At 41.6% G+C, this 21,571-nt stretch overlaps 1 protein-coding gene across 1 annotated transcript; it reads left to right on the top strand.

Moving 5' to 3' along the window:
- The first annotated feature begins 1,350 nt into the window (after positions 1-1,350).
- Positions 1,351-20,067, top strand: si:dkey-240h12.4 (death-associated protein kinase 2). The gene is made up of 12 exons (XM_047604593.1): positions 1,351-1,726; positions 8,865-9,039; positions 12,029-12,250; positions 13,152-13,290; positions 13,372-13,501; positions 14,222-14,270; positions 14,488-14,514; positions 14,772-14,924; positions 17,015-17,060; positions 17,170-17,259; positions 17,566-17,652; positions 18,178-20,067. Exons 2-12 carry the CDS (start codon positions 8,978-8,980, stop codon positions 18,256-18,258), a joined length of 1,086 nt encoding a protein of 361 aa, XP_047460549.1. The 5' UTR covers positions 1,351-1,726; positions 8,865-8,977; the 3' UTR covers positions 18,259-20,067.
- The last annotated feature ends 1,504 nt before the right edge of the window (positions 20,068-21,571 follow it).

Genomic DNA, 21,571 nt, shown 5'->3' with positions numbered 1-21,571 from the left:
CTCCTTGTCCTGTTGTAGAAGCCAGATGCCCTTGAGTTCACTTCCTTGACTGCAAACATTTAAAAAATGAGAAGATAATCTTTAATTTATTCCACAGTGGGAGTATGTGAAGTGTTGCAGCAGCAGAATACAGTTTTAAAGACAAAGACAAAAAAGTAATACATATAACTGCAAATTAACAATAAATAATGTGGTCTATAGGGAGCAGGCTTGGTTGTACAACCTGAGAGCAGCAGGAAGGAAGGACCCGCGGTAACCCTCCTTTACACAGTGTGTGAAGCACTATCGCCCACCATCTCTTCAGGCTCAAGAGGGAAGCTCAGAACAGAGCCGGCCCTCGTCACCAGTCTGTTCAGCCTCTTCTTATCTGCTGCTGCCCGTCGTACAGACCAACCCGTAATCTGTAGTATAACACTGATGTCACCACAATGTTCGAAAGACCGAAATGTCCTCAGTCGGTAAAGGAGAATTCTCCCTAAATTAATCATGAAGGATTCCTTCCTATAAACAGTTGTCCAAGCTCATCATACCTTAGAGAAAGTAACCCCCTCCTGGATATTTTCTGATGTGCCCAAAGGACAGTGCAGAAGAGAGACACAGCCCCATGAATGTGTACATGTCCACTTGCTGAATTGTGTTATTGATGACCGATTTTCACACCAATGAATTTGTTGAAGCCATTTAATTTTAGTCGGTTTACATTCTGCTAATAACTTATTCTCAAGTGTCACTTCAATTTACAACCCAAGGCACTGCTGTGGTGCCACATTTAAGACTAAACCCTCAAGGACTCATAGACACAGGGTCTGTTGTGTTTGAAAGCTGAATGGTGGTCAACTATCTACACCGATCACCCACAACATTGAAACCACCTGCCTCTTACTGTGTAGGTCTCCCCCGTGCCTCCAAAACAGTAGTGACTCATCAGAGAATGGACATGGGCCTTGTGGGGGTGTCCTGTGGCGCCTGGTAACACACTTCTCCTTTGTATTATAATACACCTATTATATTATTATAATAGTTTCTTAGCTTAGCTTACTACTATTATAGTATTTTATAGTGCTGTAATTTTTTTTAGCATTTATTGTGGACAGCAGGTGTTATTCCTGATTACTGTAAGACAATGAAGTTGACCTCGTTGATTATTATTAATAATAATAATAATAATAATAATAATAATAATAATAACTATGCTGTGAATGTTAACTGGCCAGTTAATAGTATTAGGTAATAACATTGCTCACGGTGGTTTTCGCATACACCAAAATAAAGAAACACTTCCGCTTTTATTTTGAAGGCTGCGTGCAAGCCGGAATTTTTTTTTTTTATTTCACCCGTGAGTTTGGCTTGTCCTTATATAAAAAAAATATAATAAAGCACGACAACCAGGTGTTTTCTCAACATCTCATTCGCCGGTAGGAGGGGCCGTGAACGCCCCTCGAGGTCGCCTCCCCGGCATCTATAAAAATCGGACATGACATCAAACTGTGCACGCGGGTGTTTTCCGCATTCCCCAACTACCTGCGAGCTTCAGGGCCGTGCGAGCACCGCAGCGCACGCTTTCCACTCCATCTGTCGGGAGCAGGGCAGGGACACATCCATGGGATAGACGGCCCACAACAGGGGGACATCCGACCAGGAAGCCGAGGGGCCACACGGGAGGCGAGGACGCCTGATTTGAGGGAGGGCAGCTGCTGTCGGGGATACTTCTACGATCGTGTCCATGGTCAGTGCGCAATAAATATTTCTCTCTTGATTTAATTTTTCCGCAGTTAATTGTCTGCGAGATGCGAGGATGCGATCGCGTCCGTTCTAAACTGCGCCGCTTTAGTTGGATTGGAAAGTTTTGCACCTTCATTTGCAAACGGACAGATTCAGGCAAGCTTTTTTTCGCTATACATCGTGCATGTCACAACAGGTTGAGATCACAAAACGCCGCAGGCTTCTTCTAGTGTGGAGCGCATAATGGACATCTGAAGTCCTAACACATTTAAACAGTGGGATTATAATTAATATAGACTAATATGTAAAAAGGATTGAGACTTTGAAATAAAATCCCTGAGTAGTTTGTTTATGTTAGTTAACATCATATAATTATATGAATATAAATTTAATTGTGCTCTTTAATGGAGTGAAAGTCCTATAACCAGTGCTCTGACAGATAGATCTACATTGCTGAGCATCTTGGAGAAATTGCCACAGTTCTTTTGTGGATTTAATCTGCCTCCGTGTCTTGTCTCTTCGTATAATCTCAGTCTCACTCCACAGCGTAGAGATCAGGGGTCCCTGAGAGAGATGCCAGCAGACAGCTCTTTGTGACTCTGACTTGATGTTTCGTCAGCAGGTTAGATTACGGGACAATTCGCCATCTCTCTCGGCGGCACCCTGCGATCCACACCTTAATCCTGTCTTGCTTTATTACCTTGGGACCTTCCCTGTTTTTATTTCACCAGGTGAATCACCGGGACTCTACTCTGATTAGTGCAACTGAATTTCCAGGTAGTTGCTGAACTGATCATGGCCCTAGAATGTAGCAGTCACTGGTGATCTCACTTTCACAAAGCGGGAATGAATGGAGTTGTTCAGGAGGTTCAGCAGACGCGGCTCTCACATGTGGCTTAGCCTGCGTGTGGACTACAGAAAGACCTCTGTTTGCGTCCGGCTTATTGACATGAGAACCAACTGTGCCGGAAATAGTTCACATCGGGTTTTTACGGCTATCAAGGTTCACTCCTCTCTTCTCATTTCTCAGCCTGTACGTCCTTAAACCCTTCCTGCGCTTCCCCTGCTCACGTCTCAGTTCCTCTCACCAAGGACGGGAGCGGACGAGGTGAAGAAGAGAGGGGCTGACATTTAGCAAAGTATGATTCGCGGCATAGCTGCGTCATTGTCGCACTTTCGGATGAGCATAACATGAACTCAACGTATCATTAGATGCTGAATTCAGTTCACAGTGTGGCGTAGTATTCCAAGTCTTTTATAAGTCACGGACGCACAGCTCATCCGGCCGGCCTCCTCCTCTTGTCGAGATGTGTTTCAGGAACTGAGATGAGGCGAACGATCCCGCTGACAAACACCTCCGGGTCACAGGCAGCAGGGTGGGGGAGAGGAGAGGAGGTGGCAGGAAAATGGAGAAATGAGAGGGACCCACAGTTGCACTGACTGCAGACTATTGGTACCCTTCAGCAACTACTTAGTGAAGTAGCAGACGACTGCCTTAGGTCCACGCAGTGCCTAATCTCTGCAGTGCTTGAATCAAGAATATTCAATTGATGTATGCACTCAGTGACCAGTTTATCTGGAACAGCTCTGCACGCTTATGTTATCCAATACAACTCCTCCTGTCTATTCTGCTGGAAGGAATCCTTGTCGAACAGCTTTCTCTTTTATATTACCCTGTTCACTCACATTCGGCCGCAGATGAATATTTTGCTGCGGAAAAGGTGGTCTGGAGCCACTCCGTTGGGAGCGATCAAATCATTCAGGCGGGCTTTAAGCGGTGATGGACAGGAGAGTTAAAAGTTATGCAGTCACACAGGTCACGTCAGTATTATACACCATTCAGGCATAACATTATGACCACATTCCTAATATTGTGTAGGTCTCCCTTGTGCCTCCGAAACAGGTGTGACTCATCAGAGAATGGACACGGGCCTTCTGAGAGCGTCCTGTGGTGTCTGCCACCAGAATGTTGTTCGTTTGGGGCCTTTGGGGAGAGGGGACTTTGTGGATCTTCCCACAGATACTAGATGAGCCTGGAATCTAGTGAATTTGGAGGCCGGGTCAACACCTTGTGCTGTTCTGCCCTGAGGCGCGACTGTGTTTATAAACATCAATGCGATGATGTATTAGAGGGAGGATAAAACAGGCATCCTGTGTCGACCCGGTATTTTGGATGTGAAAGGGGTTCGTGTCAGGCTGCATCCTGCTCGGGGTGGCTGCTGCGGGGTGTGTGCCCATGCTATGGGGTAAGACTGGTCTAGGTCTAAGAAACATCCACACCAATGAGTGAATGCCGGGTCCAAAAGTTTCCCCTCCGAACATTGAATTGTGACTAGATGGTCAATGTTATTCACAAAGTTATATCCAACCACAGACACACTGTTGGACTGGATCCAATACGCTCCATTATCACGCTGTGACCCTGACTACAGCACAACAGCTGCAACAACAAGACCTTCTCTGCGCGACTGATTATAAATCTGTTTAATGAATTACATTCATGTGCGCAATGAGAAATACAAACAAATACTCCAGCGTGGGGACACATCTCTCTGATTAACACGCTTGATATGAGTAATCGAGGAGTGCGTAAAAAAAAAAAGAGGCAAAGGGTTACATGACGCAACAACGGCAACTCCTGTTGTTTGCCTGCGGTAACGTGCTGTCATTGTGGGCAATGTGAGCTTAGACTTGTGAGCAGTAACAAATAATGCAGAAACCTTCAGCTGTGAGAAGTGTTTGGACTAGCTCGTTTTGGTCTGTGAGAACACAACGCCGCGGCAGCAGGAACAGAGTAACCAGCCCGTTTACATGAGAGGATGAGTCAGATTGACTGCTTTGCATCTGCACACCATCACAGCACTGTGTAAAAATAAAGTTATCCATGCTCAGGGTTGGTTAAAATAGCACTGACTTTTTCACATGACTTTGTGGACACAGGGCTTTGTAATCAGGAGAACAGTCGTGAACCCCACTCGCTTGTTCTGGCGACTGCGTGTGTGTTGATCGGACGCAGTATCCCAGAGGAACTGCACAACATTTGCTGAGGGTCATTGGACATCCTGGAAGAGACTGAAGGGAATGTTTTAGGAAGAAGCTAAGAAAAGAAAAAGAGAGTGAACAAGAGGCTGGATTGTTGTCAGACCAGGAAGTAATACGTTTGGCTTGCTGTGCCTGCGTTGATTCTTCTCCTTTATGCCAGGGCCTAGCAGGTGAATCCAAAAGCGGAGCGCAGCAAGCTGGTAGTCAGGGGTTTTTTAAAAAGGCATTTGCATTCACAGGAAACCACAGAGGCGGGCAGGGTTTGCGAGAGTCACTTAAGGGCAGGAGTCTGATACAGGAGATCGGACTGCAGGCCTGCCGGTTTGCGTGTCTTTAAATCAACACGATTATCAGGCGACCAGAGCCTGCGTCGTGGTGGAGTTGAAGCCGTGTTTGTCATAGCAGTTGATGCTTGTAGATAGTTGGCAGCAGGTAGGGCCCACTCCCACACCTGACGCGGAGACAAAAGGAAAGAACAGGAGGAGGAGGCTGAGGGTGTGAAGGTTTACACTGACCAAAAAAGCAAATAGCATCGACCGTCTTGTGACGATACAATGTTCTCCTGGGAAACCTTTGGACCTGACATTCGTGTGGATGTCACGTAGACATGTAGCACCCGCTTAGACTAGACCAGGCACCCCCACAGTGCGATGGTTTGGAGTGTTTCAGGGATCAAACCAACAAAACCAACATCACTAACTGACAAAAAGAGTAAAACCTTTTAATGTGGTAATAATCTTCTCCCCAGATTCAGTACGCTGCTGTGCCACATTAGTGGAAAACCTGAATCCTGCTTAAACTATATAATACAAAGCCTCCAATATCATGAGTGCACATCTTTCTTGGTGCTTAGCCCTGGCTTTACACTCAGGCTTTCTACATACGTCATATTGATGCCGTAATTCTTTCGAGATTACCGCCATTACCGCAACTCACCATCTTCCCAAACCCCTATTTCTCGCCTTCTCTTATGGGCATCAACCTTAATGCAACCTCCATGTGGTTACCTGCTGGTTGTGAGTCCGCATACAATAGTTCACGAGTCACATTTCTCCGTCTCGTGGCCCGATCGCGGAAGTCCCATCATTTGACTGTGACTGCATTAGCGATGCTGCGCTGTTGTGTTTCTTACGCCTGTTCGGGTGTCAGCAGGCTATTTAAACGTACGTTTTAGTTTTAGGTTGAAATCAGGACAGATCGTTCTGTCTGTCGAGCCACTCACTTTTCATCCACCCACTCAGCTGTTACCCTCACTGTTGGCAGGTTGGCACACTTGTAACAAAAAAAAAAAATATATATATAGATATATAATTGAAATCTGGTTTCTCGGCAGACTGAAACCAGAAATTGTCAAGCTTCCCCGATATGCAACCTTATTTAGATTATGAGAAATGCATTTTTCACACCTGTACAACTACGGTAAAGTTGTATCAGTTTCATTTTTAAGCCATTCCTAAATCAACATGCAAATGAACTTTCAATTGCAAATGAACTTCCTATGCAACTCTGCGACTTAAAACTTTACAGAACGCAAAATAATCACGCTTTGACAGAATGCAACCAGCAGATCAGATTAAAAAAAAACAAACACTGTAGAATGTGCAGTAAAGTACACATGGGCAGTTTCTACCTTTACACACCAACGGTGTGTCCTCTTTTAATCTTTTTCTACAACAATGACACACCTCACCAGCGGCAAAAATAACAGCCATAGGTAACTCTGTTCAGGAACAGTCCCTCTTAAAGGGACAATGATACCCGCACACAAAGGCAGAACAAACCAACAATTGTCATGACTTAAAAATGCAAACAGAATGTTTAGTTTCTGCGTAAACTGCACGTATGCGTGAAACGCAATCCTGTTCCCAGCAGATAAATATGGTTCGAAGGTGTGGATTGTCGCAAAGGTTTCTGTGAGGTGTCGGACAGCTTCACACAGACTAACAGAGCAACTTTTTCTTCCCTCTTTCCCAGCGTGTTTCTTTCGTTCTTTATCACATAGGGAAGTCAGATACGGGGAGGGAAGTTCGTATTGCGAGGCTGTGGGTTCATCAATGGGCAGATGACACACTTTACACAGCGGTGACTCAAAGACGGGATAGAGAACTACTCATGGTAAATAAAGGTCTCAGGTTACAGGGAAGAGCCTCCATCTTTAGTTACCGTAAGTCAGGTGTTCCACTTTCTAATATCTATAAATAAATAAAAACCTTAGGTTCACAGCTGAGCAACAGAACCTGAAATTAGGGAAGTGCAACACCCACATGTGACCTGGTATTCTGTGAAGGCAGATGATGTCACCATGAGACCTTCCTATTCCACGGAAAGTCCTGTAGCAATAGTTGAATATTACTGTATATGTATCATTATGCATATTAAGATGCAAATGAGTTGTCAGAACCTGCTAACCAAAACCGGCATCAATCTCTTCTAGATACTGAATGTTGGCATGTTTTTATTTCATACTTAAGAGCGGAGACGAAAAGTCGATGCTGAGATGTTGAATGACTGCAACAAATACAAGATAATTAAATATCTACCCAGGGATTATAGTGTGACAGGAGCTTTTGACTGCGGGGGGTAGTTCTTTCAGTTAACCCTGTTGGGGGGTTTCTGCCCACAAGACAATCTCCACAATCTTCCATTTCACCACCCACACCAGATGTCTTTCTTTACGAGTTTCATAAAACACGTTTACCTTCCCACAAAAACAGGATGCAAATGATAAGCTTCATTGTGAGAAAGTTGAGCATATTGTTTGCATGTGGCTCAACCACAAAAGCTACTTATAAACACAGATGAGGCATGACTCATCAGAGAGTTGACATGGGTCTTCTGAGGGTCTCCTGTGGCATCTGGTAACAGGATGTTGTTAGTAGGGTCCTATGGATTGTGGATCATGGTCCAGTTCATCTCACAGATACTTGACGAGCTTGGGATCTAGTGAATTTGGAGGCTAGGTCAACACCGGTTTTTATTTTTCTTGTATTTATTTAAATTGTCAGAAGATGGCCACTTCTCCTGTCAGTGGTTTTAATGTTGTGGCTGATCGGTGTATTCATTTGTAACCATTTATTATTCCTCACACAGAGATAATATCATTCAGGATCTCACAGTAAATCCTAAATCCTACCGTGTACTGTGCTAGACTTCAGTCAGGTGAACTGTCACACATAGAGACAGCTTTACAGTTAAGCCATTTGTTACACAACAACCTTGCAAGCTGTCAGGACAATTTTTGTTTTATTGTTAATGAATGTCTGACCCGTTTACTGAGGTCGTTTTGAAAGTGGACAATCCCTATTTATGGCAAAAAGAAACAAATATTAGTCGACATCAACGCCTACCCCCAGTTCTTCCTCTCTCAGTCTTTGCCAAGATGGTCTGAAACAAATAAAGAATGAAAAGCTTAACAGAAACCGCTTGATTAATGTGACCAGAAATCTTTCCATACGCACAGCAGAATAATGAACAGAAATATAAACAGTCGATTGCTGTGTTTCCATTACCCCTAAAAATGGGGGGGGGTCTAAATATCGCAATATTAAAAAAAAAAAAGGTAATGGAAACACCTACAAATATCGCTAAAACATTTTCACGCTCTCATGAGGTCGTTTTTCAGATGTATTGATGTAAAAGTTTATTGCAAAGGTGCAATGGAAACACTTTTTTTGCAATTCCCAGTCACACCCGTAACCGGAGATGATTTTGTGATGAGTTCATTTGACGTCCATCTTTCTCAAACTGAAGTCTCGCGTGACAAGAATTTAAGAGACTAATGCGGGAAAACTGTAATGGAAACACATCTACTTACAATCACAGTCCACTGAAGTTTAGTAATGACTGCCCTATAAGCTCTGGGATTTGGCAGGGAGACAGGAGATCATATGAAGTCATATATATATATATATATATTTATTTATTTCAGAATAAATACCATATCTGTTTTTAGTCCTGTACAATAGTTTAGATTTTAAAGAATCATTACAATTGAATATGCTGGTACAGTTGTTTCCCTGCCAAAATGTTGACTGTACCCAGCTTGTGTGTTCTTTGGCTTAAGGCTATTCTGTGGTAATGTGTTCTTTCTGTTATTCCAGGTCCAGCTTTGATGAATGGCAGATTTGGAAGACCATGAACCACAAAGCTGACCGCTGAACAGCCAGCGACAGACAAACCAAGGAGCAGGGGGATTAAAGCGAAGCAAAGCAACATGGCCGTCTTCAAGCCTGAAAATGTGGAAGACTTCTATGAAATCGGGGAAGTTCTGGGAAGGTACGGATTCAACTGTTTTTACTGTAGCAGGGGCTTTAGCACATTGCAGTTATAAAGTATCTGGGCATTTATGGATTTTGTTGCCATTGTTTTGTCCCCTCTGAACATTTAACATGTACTAAATTGTAGAATTTTCTTATCCCAACTAGGCCTCTCTAAAAGATAAAAATATATGGCTAAAAATGTTAAACTGTGCAAGAATAGTTAATGACTTTTGCAGTGAGAGACTGAAGAGATGTGAAGGCAGCAAAGTTACATGCTTCACGTCCTAAAAGAGCTTTAGATTGACCGGAGAGTAAATAAAGGAAACTCTCTTGGATCATTTAACTTAAGGCATCTGTTGTGCTTGGTTTGACCATATCTGGTACGACATATGTTGACGGTCTTGTTCCAGTGCTACACCACACTCAAGCACGTTCCATTTCATCTACATTCATAGAACCATGGTTACCTTCTGTAACCATTCGTTATTTGCTCAATTATCCAGTCAGTCAGATTCAGTTTATGTTAAAGCCAATCATAGAAATAAAGGAAAAAAACAAAAAAAACAAAACAAGAACCATCTGTTGATGAGAAGGGTGGAAAGATGGTGATCAGGCTGTGGTGGTACATGTTTTTGGGCACACATTTGGCTTGTGGATATAATATAAGGCAATCAGGCTTTGAATGGTGTTGCTGATGACATTGTCAATCACTCTGTGGCCTCAGTTAACCTTCTAACACCAGTCTACAAGCCTGGTTACATACATAAATCCGGAGCCACTGCTACTGAACAAAAACTGGTTAAATGCCCCTTAAATCATCAACAGAAAAGCCCATACAAACGGAATAAACATGCCAAATTATAAGTGATTTAATCAAAATTGCCGTTTTAAAGGGAACAAAAAAAGGTACATATCCAGGGTAACTTATCCTCTGTTTCTGTCTGTTGTCAGCTCAGTCTTTGTCCATTAACAAGAAAACAAAATAAGAATCCTCGGAAAAAAGTCGATCCAAAAAGGGAGTCCAATGCAAAACACAAGGAAAAAGAAAAAGTAATCCACAACGCGGAAATGCTTTCCCAATTCTCACAAAAGAGGGGGGAGGAGGTCTTGTGGTGTGACACTCCCTGGGCCCACAGTCACCTTTTGATCCTGCCTCAAACTAATGTCTACAGTGGAGGTAAAGCGTGCAGGTTGGAAAAAAGTCAGAAGCGGACACTGGTCTGCTCTCTGTCCTGGCTCAAACGAGAAGAAGCCAACCTGACTGTTCTGCCTTTGTCACCTCCTAATCACCCTCCCCCGCTGCTCACCTGTGGCTGCCAGGCTGCAGATCCCCTGACCAGACAGGCAGCAGCTCTGAAATGAATTAATATTTTGAAACCACCAAATCGTCACACTTCCATTCCGTGTGCTCACACTCACACGCTGCCTCACATGTTTGTCTCATCTTTGCACCACTTTCATTTGCGTTTGTCAATCCAGTGACATGGCAAAAATTAGTGCCCATACACTATAAAAAATTCACTAGATCCCAAACTGCTCAAATGCGTGTGAGATGGGAACAAACCTGATCTACAGAGACCTACACGATATTGGGAAGGTGGTCATAATGATGTGCCTGATGGGGGTGTATTTAGTTAGACCACGTCTATTTACAGCACAGCAGCCGAGCAAATGTTGTGGAATCCACACACTGTTGCGAAAGCCACAGAAAGCCCCGCGATCATCCAACTTCTCATTTTAATGAAGTGTTCTGCAGTTTGAACTGATAATGATTCAAATGGTCTCATGAAAAATGCCAGATTAATTAAAACTTTTTCCACCAGTAACGACTTCCTTGCCACCATCTGTTCCTCCCAGACCTACCCCAGTGGAGCGTTAGTGGGAAAAACAGTCTCAGTGTTGGTCCCAATCTTTTTAATTTTAGATATGGCCGACCCGAGTAACCCCCAGCGCCACACTGTTAATTACGACACAGGTAGACGTATATGTGTGTTGCTGGAAGCGCCAACGTGATGTGATGGATTGTTCAGACTGCGTTTTATAGTGGTGCCAACTGAAACCATCAAGTTATTTGTGGACTGTTAATTGAATCACATTTTTGTCTCGGAATGAATTTGAAGCAGAAAGATTTTTCTTCACGAAATTGATAACAATTATATTTCCATGTAAAAAAAATAGGAATTATCTTGTATCAATAGGTAACCTTTAAACAGCTGTGATAGGTTTTGTGTCAGTCAGCTAGCACGCTGTCATAAAATAGTTGTATTTTTGCCACTTATTTGACAAGTTGTAAGTTTTAATTCGGCTGATAGATCTTTATAATTTTACACACTTATTTGCAGTCAAATGTCAGAAAAGGGGTTTAATAATTACAGCCACGTTTTACAACCCATCAGTCCATACTTCTGCTTGAGCAGTCTTTCAATGAAAACAACAGCGTAACATTTTCACACGTATTTCAACACTTAAGTTACTCTGGCTGTGGCTGTTTGTGGCAAATAAGACGTGCGCATTTTAAAAACCGTCAGCAGAAGTGTCTCAGACATCATTGTTAAGTCACATAAATAGAAGCTTTCATTAGCTTCTATCTCTTTTTTCCGTTTACATCATCCATATGTGTCATAATATTCATGAGATAATCACATATTCTCTGGTCTGATGTATGCTTGAGATGCGCATATTCTCACCATATTCATTCTTTTTCTTAGAAATAGAAGTTTACTTTGAGGAATGTTTTCTAGTTTTTGCACATGCACATTCTTCATACATCTGTTCCTAGAAATGCATTCACCTGGTTTTGCCGATAACATCTTGTATTCTGTAGTTGGAAGAGTGAATTGACTCAAATATGTGTTCAGTCACGTAGGTTGGAATGCACCACAATGTTGGTGAACATGTGGTGTCTGCTGAAAACGTTCTCCCTGTCATCTCATCTCTTGCTTCTCTCACTTGATCTTTGATTTTTTTTTTTTTTCACCATGCGCTATGTCCCCCGCCCCACCCAGTGGGCATTTTGGCCAGGTTCGACAGGTTCGTGAGCGTTCCTCCGGGACCTGCTGGGCAGGGAAGTTCATGAAGATTCGCAAAATCGCCTGCAGCCGCTTGGGCCTGGAGAGGGCCAGCGTGGAAAAAGAGGTGGAGATCCTCCAGGCTGCACAACATCCAAACATCGTGACCCTCAAAGATGTGTTTGAGAGCCGAGCGGAGGTGGTGCTCATTCTGGAACTGTGAGTTGACAGTCTGTGTATGTGTGTGTACGCATCCATATCTGGATATTCTCATAGGTGTATTTGCCATTGGCAGCTTCTAATCGCAATGCTGCTGCAAGTTTATTCATCTACCTTTCAGAATTGGTTCTTTCATACTAAAACCATGGGAGAAATATTGTAGTATCTTTGCATCTTTCAAAGTTCAAATAATCAAAATTATTTCTGTTTGTCTGTGCATTGGACATTGAGACAATTTGTGAGCCTTGAGGGACACCGCTGGCTTTCCTAACTAAAATTAATATTGCCACAGTGAGCCATCTTTATCACAGTTCGAGGCAAACAACGTTGTTAAAAGGGCTGAACTGAGAACAACCCACTAATTTCCCTATAAGATGGCACATCCACTGTGGCAGAACTGATGCTATTCCAGTCAACATATGAATACTATCATGACGAGCCACAAGTAAAAGGAGAACAGATACTTCTGATATAAATGAGATATGTGGAGGTGGAAAGCGTTTGAATACAACAGAAAGATCCAAGCTCCAAGTTCATTTGTATTTTGTGGGTTTTAGATTTAATTTTTAGCTTTTTGCGTTTGGCCACAATACATCTGCCCTTATGATTTGGTCTTCCTCACCTACTTTCATTTTATCTTTCCGGTTTAAAACCAGTCAGATGGGCTACATATTTGTGTGTTAAGAGTGTTAAGACTCTAGTTTGATTTCATTATTGCCAATTTTGAAAATGATACAGAAAAAACACCTCTGCACACAACTGGAAAGGCCATCAACCAAATGATGCATTACTATAACATTATCCTCTAAAGTATTTAGTTGCCTTGTCCAGGTCCTGCATAGGGTGCATAAGATATGTGATCAGCTCTTTACAATACTCTCTCCTCTGTTTGGTCTGTCAGCGTTAGTGGAGGGGAGCTGTTTGACTTCATTGCTGAGAAAGAGAACCTGTTGGAGAGCGAAGCCATTGAGTTCCTGAAGCAGATCCTGGAAGGACTGGTATTCATGCACAGCAAGAACATCGCCCATTTCGATCTCAAGGTAAATACTAAACTGACTTTGTTTTAGTTTTTGGTCATGTTTCAGAACTGGGTCACTGACAGTACTCTCTATTCTATTCAGCCAGAAAACATCATGTTGTCAGACAAAGTGTCACCACATCCCAGAATCAAACTCATCGACTTTGGCCTGGCCCACCTTTTTCGCCCGGGAGAGGAGTACAAGAGCACGAGTGGCACTCCACAGTACATAGGTGAGGACATGGTGTTTAATTTGCCACATTTTGCGTGGCACATTTATTTCTGATCAAAAGTTAGTTGCACCTTATTATATAGATGCAAATGAAACATTTACAAAATGTGGTGGATAAATGTGGACACAGAGGGAGAACCTGTTCACATGTAATATGAAAGCATCCAAAAGTGTGTGTAGTCAGTTGCTCAGCAAAACAACCAGAGAATGGATTTCAGGAAGTAGGAGACTTATTGTGCCCTAAAAACCTCAGATCATTTTTGATTGAGGGAGTAGATGTTGCAAATGTACTGTACTGTAAATATACATTGATCATATACATTGATTATGCATAAGTTGCACTTTGAACCGTTTCAGTCACTCTGCCATCATATCTCACATGACATGGTTTAATGTAAAGATTCAAAAAGAATCAATAAGAGGAATGTAGCATGTAGACTAATGATATGGATGAACTGAACTGGTTCTCGATGCCCATCCCTAATTCATTTTCAGCTCCACTTTTACAGTTTTGCGCTTTACAGTTTTCTTAGCTCATTGTTTAGCTCTCTGCCGCATAAAGTTACTGTCTTGGTTATTGCATGCTTAAGGAATTTACAAGCAACGTACTAAAGTTTGTCATCATCACATTCACAGCTGGGATTATTATGAGTAAACCCCACCCTGTTTTTCTTCTCGCTCTCTTCCTCTCTCACTCCGTCTCCCTTTCTCTCCCTTTTAGCCCCTGAAATCGTCAACTGCGAGCCTCTGAGCACAGCAGCAGACATGTGGTGAGCAATCTGTAGGACTGACTGCATGTTCAGGCCTGTTCCGGGCACTGCTCATTGCACAAGATCTCAGTTGATCTCAGCACCAACTCAACAATGAGTTAAAACGTACCAATCATAGTAAATGACTCAGGGACATTTACACAATGAAACACTGTGTTTGTCTTAGCTGTGCTGTACAGTAGTAACATGCTTTATTCTGTTTTTCTTGTTTCTCCAGGAGCATCGGAGTTATTACCTACATATTGTAAGTTGTTTGTGTAATAGGTAGCATGTGAGTACTTGTAGACATATGTTAATGTGCGTTCTTATGGTAACTGTATTGAAACATGTGCTTTTTGACATCATATATCGTGGCCTTCAGCCTCGAAATGAATGTCCAGATTTCTTTATATTGACTGATGTAAGGTCTGCTCTGAGTTTGCCAAAGGTGAAATGAACTGAACTGAATTAAATAAGCAAGTTGTGAACATGAGGTAGCCTAACTCTTGCTCTTGTCCTTAGACTGAGCGGTTTATCCCCATTCCAAGATGACACTGATGAAGAGACTCTGAAGAATATCATTGCCATGAAGTATGAATTCAACGAACGGCACTTCAGCATGACGAGCTCCATGGCCAAAGATTTCATCCAGAAACTCCTGGTGAACGATCCCAAGTATGTAGAATATAATTATGACTATACTAGTTACACATTAATTCAATCATGTTTATAAGGTACAGTATTTGTCACAAGGAATTTCAATGTATTCTCCAATAGAGACGTTTGTAAACGGTGTGAAGTTTTTGAGGGGCGGGGCTTAGCTGGAGGCAAAAGATCCCAAACACTATAGCCCGTAAATGCTGGTTACCATATATTAACGAACTATTTTCGCTGGAATGAAGGAGGAAAATGCATATTTTGGGGCATATACTAATGCACTCATGTCCCGAGACTGAGTGTTATTTTAAAAAGTTGACTGATGGGACTATATTCAGCGACCCCAACGCTCTCACTCACTGGATGGACAATTTGACCAAAGGAGGACACAATGAGGACAGAATGTGGTCTGTCTTTATTAAGTGAAGCCATTCCAACAAAGATATTACAAGAAGTAGAACCACTGTGGGCGGTAACGTAGTAAATGCAACTTCTGCTTGGATACCCATGAAACACGTAACTAAAGTTGTGTTAGTTAGCAGTTGGTATGTATCAAGAATCCTCTAAATAATAATTAATTTAACATTATTTTAGTCTATTTTAGTTTAGTTTAACCCATAATGTTATCTAGGCTGAAAACGGGGATGGATTAGATATTAATCTTACCTGATATCAAGTGTGCACTGCAAACAGAGAATTATCGATGGTTGTCTCACTCCAATCCTTTCTTTTAATCGCATTCAACCAAAGTTGTCTACGACTGACAGTGGCTGATATGTGATAAAACTTCAAGTTAGTGTTATTGGTTTTTTGGTTTTGGCACCAAAACATACAGTAAGAGACATTTTCCTGGATGACAGTGACGGTGTTTGCCTCATTGACTGTATAGCTTCCCTCTGTTTTGCCTCCAGCTAAGACCATGACATCACGGTGACGTAGGCCATTAAGGGGTCTATTAGGTCATTAGGAATTATAAAAATACACACGTCTTATGGAGTTCCAAGACACCAGACAGTATACTTGAGATAGTCCGTCTATCCGTCTAGTGAAATCCAATATAACATTAATTCACTGCAAAAGAAATATTCCACAATTAGGGGGTCGGGCGTAGTGATGAAACCTTCAGCATGTGAAGCTTTTTGTTATGCAAATTCCTGCCTCATACTTTGCATATCATTGTCAGATTTACCTGTTTCCCCTGTCATGCAGGTACGGCTTGATGTTCATTTGGAAAGATGATTAATTAGCTTGTAGCCTAGCTGGACGTCTGCTAATCTATTGTTTTTCTTCCTAGAATTTGGCTAGGTTGAAATGACTTAAGCTTCTTTGTTTTAGTATTTGTTAAAATCACAACAAAAGGTTAATTAGGAAGACAAACAAGCTCCATAATCAGACGTTGCTGTCAAGATTCTGTCCTATGATTTTCCATTTTTCTTTGACCAGTTGTAATATTGATGTTTTTGTTGCATTTTCTTGTTTTAACTACGTTTTATTAAGTGTTTAATATCTTTGTTTTGGTAAGTGCTGGTAGATGAAACCCACCCTGACAGCCCAGGTCAGTGGAAGATTGGGGCCGAACTAAAATAAATTACATGCCAGTAGAAAGGTTAGACTTGACCTTAGCAACAGTTGTTAGTGTTGGGAGTGCGCCATCTAGTGGAATCAACTTAAACACAAGGTATTGCAAGATAAAGGCAAAATGAATGCAATCGTTAGGACAATTTTAAAAATCTACGACAGTCCAGATTGAACAGCAGAAGTGGCCGTGTGTGGCCTGCAGACAGTAGTTTGCCCAACACTGGTATGAGCTAAAGTTGTCACAACATCCTGTCGCATCTTTTGTCATTTCCTTCCATTGTTGGTCATGGTTTCACTGGCTGCAAATCCAGTCGTGACTTTGGGGGCCATGCATTATCCCATTGTGGCTTTAGGCTGCACCCTGCTCTGCAAAAAAACGAGTATTTCTAAAATACATTTCTGTATTTCACATATCTGCTATTGCAGAACAGCAAAATACACGCATGACTACGAGAGTAAAAATTGTTGCCGCTTAATCTGACTTGTTACTGTTTTACTGAGCATTCCTTCCGTGTCGATGTTTATTTCAGAGAAAGAATGACCGCCGAGGAGTCTCTGCTTCATCCATGGATAAAGGTTACTACAACTTTTATGGCATTTTTAAGAGTTTTTTTTTCTTTTGTTCACTTCATCCTGTTGCTGCGCGTTGCTTATCATTCATACAAATTTACATTGTCTGTTTCAGCCCATTACACGGAAACAGGCGGCCAATAGGAACCGATCCTCAATCAACATGAAGAACTTTAAGAAGTTCAACGCCAAAAGGAAGTGGAAGGTGATTCTTGATATTTATTCTGAACTATTACATAGTATAATATATTTGGCATTTAAGGTGTTTCTTAGAGAGTCAGTAGTAGAGATATAACGGGAAAGAAGAAATGAGAAATAACATATAGCAGAGATCTCAAACTGGTACAGGGAAGCCTAGAAGATTATATGAAATATTACAACCTTGGGTGCAGTAAACCAAGATTGAAGAGCTTTTATTTGTCCCTGTCACAAAGTAAATTAAATAGAAAGAGTGATGGAATATGTTATAGATGGATATGAAACCTTTTTTGTTTCTCTCTGCCCCCTCTAGATGTCCTACAACATGGTGTGGATGTGCAACCGGCTAAAAAACCTTAGACTGCTTTGCAAGGGGACGACAGACTCAGATCTACTGCAGGTGAGAACTCACACATTCAGAATCTCACAAATACAGGGGTTGCAGCCACTGTGTGCCAAAATAATAGCTTTGCACGCTATGTATAATTCTGTATATGGGCTCTATCTCCAAGAATAGTTTTCTGTAAACAGTACAATAATCTAGGGGAAACCCTCAAGAGGTGCTTTTCCCGCTTATGTAATCACATTCAGAGAGAGAGAGAGAGAGAATTTCTCCAGAGAACATGTGCTGTTCATGCTAGCCACTGTGATTCGGCGCATAGCTTGCACTGCAATGTGTGCTGAAAAGAATCGACAGTTGCAAAGTATGATGTACATGATGTAGTAATTGTACGGGCCAGCACAATTATTTGTCTTTTATACATTTTCTGGGTTGCAACGGGTGAAAGAGGAACTCCACTGGGAGTTTAATTTGATGCACGCACACGTTTTATAGTTTAGTTTGGATTGTCCAATTCCAGCGTAAGCTTCAGAAAACACACAGTAAACAGTTTTCACAGATGGCTCTACTGATTCTTCCCACCAGAGACAATGTGAAAGCGACGTCGAGGACACGGAGAGCAAGCCTGCCTCTCTGCTGCGTCGAAGACTGAGCAGCAGTTCCTAGAGCTAGCCACAGGATGGCAGCAGAGTCTAGGCTTTCCAGGCCGAAGAGGAGGGTTACGGAAGGCATATACTGTATTTTACTGTATTTTTTGTTACAGTTTTCAAGTAAAATGGATGACCAAATGTTTAAAAGTGCGACATACTCGCATAGAGTATGAGAAGTGCCTGGAATATTAGCATTTCTTTATAAGAGACCTTAAGAAGGGAACAAGGTGGAAACTTTGGTTGAACTGTGAAAACAGTGAAAACAATTAAACCCGTTTGTCTCGAAAGTTATAGAATATATACTTGGATAGTTACTGATTCTAGGACACTCTCTGATAAAAGAATGTGCCCAGAAAAGATTTGGGTAGGACTATATTTTCTCTGCACAAAATGTTAAACGTATTTTATGACTTAGTCTTCCACGACTTTTAAACTGATGACAATATTTTAAACGTCAGCCAAATGCAAATGCTTGGTATGTTCTTGACTTAACTGTTTTCCGGTTATGGCTAACTCAGTGCGCTGCAGCAGAGTGGTCAACCACTGGGTCAGAAAATAATCCTTTAGTTGCATCCAGCATCAAAATCCCAAATAGCTAGTTGAAATTCCACTTTGGACTGGCGAGGAACAAACCTCCAGGTCCACATGCATGATGTTTTGTCCGTGTTCTCGTAGTTGCAACTGAAATGTAGGAACTTTCAGGAATCATCATCCACCTTGGTTTAAGCTTGACACTGGCCCCTTGTGATGACTCTTTCCAAGCTCGAGGAATAACTGTCAAGCTCAAGCGTCCGTTGATACTATGAACATCAGCAGTTAGCTAGAAGGACATTTTTTTTTATTTTTAATGTGTGCGGGTGTGGGGCTGGTGGTTTGTAACACTATTGATGTATATTTAATTATGTCTTTGTACAATGTCATACTGCAGAAGCTACAGGATCTCATTCAGTACTGTACATAGGACTTTCACTGGTTCTCCTTTGTGTTCTTATGCATTGCTCGCACGCTGCAGCATGTTTAAATGGCACATCAAACATGTGCTGTGAATGACCTCAGTACCTGCAGCTTCTATCACGCGGCATCATCCGAAACTTGACAAGTCAGAAGTATTTTGAAATACTGCCAAATCTCTCGTGTCGTCCTCTCTTCTTCTCAGTTATGTGTGCATGGGCGTGACGTGTGTCTATATGTCAACAGTTGAAGGTTCTCTTTATAAGATTTTCACGCTTTTCACAAAACACCTGCCAGTAAATGCAAGCTGTAGTGACTTCGATGAGTGTGTTGAGTTACATTTGTGTTTGAATACAGTCTATTTATATCACTAGAGAACTGAAGTGGCTACAGACGGTGCCAAAGCTAACAGCAGCGAGATGCTTGAGGAGACGATTTCTAAGTCAAAACCCGTGATTCATTTAGGCCGGTGGTCAGACATGCTCTTCTCGTGTATTGCTGTGCCAGACTGCACACAATTTGTCATATGTTAATGGTCTTAAGAGTAAAAGAAGGAGACCACACTCACAAGTCAGTTTTGAGTGATTGCCATTTTCAATAGAGGTAAGATTAGCCGTGTCTGGCTCCTATCAGAGCTGGCTATTGGCAGAAGCAGAGTTGTAAACTGTGCCAAGTTGTCCAGTTTTAGCCTATAATGATATCCGCCAGCAGACATATTTAGTCAATTAATTAGTTGACAATAAATTAATCGGTTGCTACCCTGACCTTGTGTGATCTCATTCAGTTCACTTTGTACTCCACTTCCTGCTATTCTTCAAACTAGTTGTTTTTAAAAATGTTCTGGTGTAAAGAATAAATATATATTACAAGTCTAGTTGGTCTTTCTTCCTTGTCTGGCTGCATCTGGAGTTTAAGCCATGCTTTCTAGGCTCTTCTCCATTTGGGCCAATCAGCGCTGAAGACTACTTGAACCATCAGAGAGCTGATCAACGCTATTGCTATTGACCAACAACAGAGCTTTCTTCAGCTGCAGGCACTATAAGTATTAAATTGTTTGAATCTTTATGAGCTTCTAGAGCATTTACTTTTGTATTGGCAATTTTAAATTAACAGTGCTCTATTGTGTTTGATCCGGAAAAAGGAGAGTAACGGAAAACCGGAAAACAACCACCGGGCAACGAGTAACATGTTTCTAACGTAACCTCTAATTACTGATACCCCATATTTTTAATGGGTACTCTACAGCAGGCGTCTTCGAATTTTTCCAGGCCAACGACCCCCGAACTGATGGAGAGATTGAGTAGGGACCCCCTCCCCACTATGTTAAACTCAGCCTAGTGCAAATTATAAATATATTATTATTATTATTATTATTATTATTATTATTATTATTATTATTATCATCATTATCATTGTCATTCTGCATTCAATATTAAGCTATTCATATAATACACAGGTTCAAATATTAATTGTTTACTGTAACTATTGTTTACTGTGTGCAGGAGGCTTAGATTGAGTCTAGTGCTCTGTGTGAAAAGTGCTGACTAGAAGATAATGTCTCCATTTATCCCTTTACTAAAATATGTTGGATTCACGTTAATGTGTATTTAAAGAAGTTTAAATTTGTGGGGGAAATTTTAAAAAAACAAATACGTAAAAATGTCTAAACAACCAAAGATTTTGTAACTCCCCTGCAGACCCCATGTTGAAGACCTGTGGTCTACAGATATGACCAGGGTTTGGATCCATACTCTCTGAGCTCTGAGGGTGTGGACATCAGTATCTTCTGGTTTGTCGTCTCTGACACAGACACCTACGACCTGGATGTAGTTGGGCTTCTGTGTGGCAACACTACAGGGAAAAGACTGAAGGTGCAGCAGCCGCTTATCTGGGTTAAAATGAAACCATGTGAGCATTATGGTGATAAAATGCACTGTTGGTCCACACTGAAGGAAACATTATAGCTTTAAATGGTCCTAATTTGTTAAGTAAATACTGTTTTTGGTGCAGGACCTTAAACGCAACCAGTGATAATCTATCCTTCTCTTTTCCCAGCCTCAAGGAAGCTAAGCATTATTTGACGCAGACTCATATTTCTTTTTCTAAAGTGAGCAAATTTATATTTGTCAGAATAAACTCATGGACCTGCCGGACATTGTGAAACAAGGGACTAAATCTAACTGACCTTCTGTTTCATCCGCATGTACTAATAAGGTTGCCTGAAAGGAACCATGTGATAAACCCTGATATTTTGTCACCCTGTGAAAACACACACACACACACACACACACACACACACACACACACACACACACAGTGGACTGTTAAAACCATATGGATTTTCCGCATTAAACCTGATAAACTGCTATAATTTAACA

This window comes from Mugil cephalus, chromosome 14 (assembly GCF_022458985.1).
Source record: "Mugil cephalus isolate CIBA_MC_2020 chromosome 14, CIBA_Mcephalus_1.1, whole genome shotgun sequence".
In the NCBI taxonomy this organism is placed as follows: Eukaryota; Metazoa; Chordata; class Actinopteri; order Mugiliformes; family Mugilidae; genus Mugil; species Mugil cephalus.
Note: the sequence above shows the minus strand (reverse complement) of the source record. Positions and strands in the feature narration are given on the sequence as shown.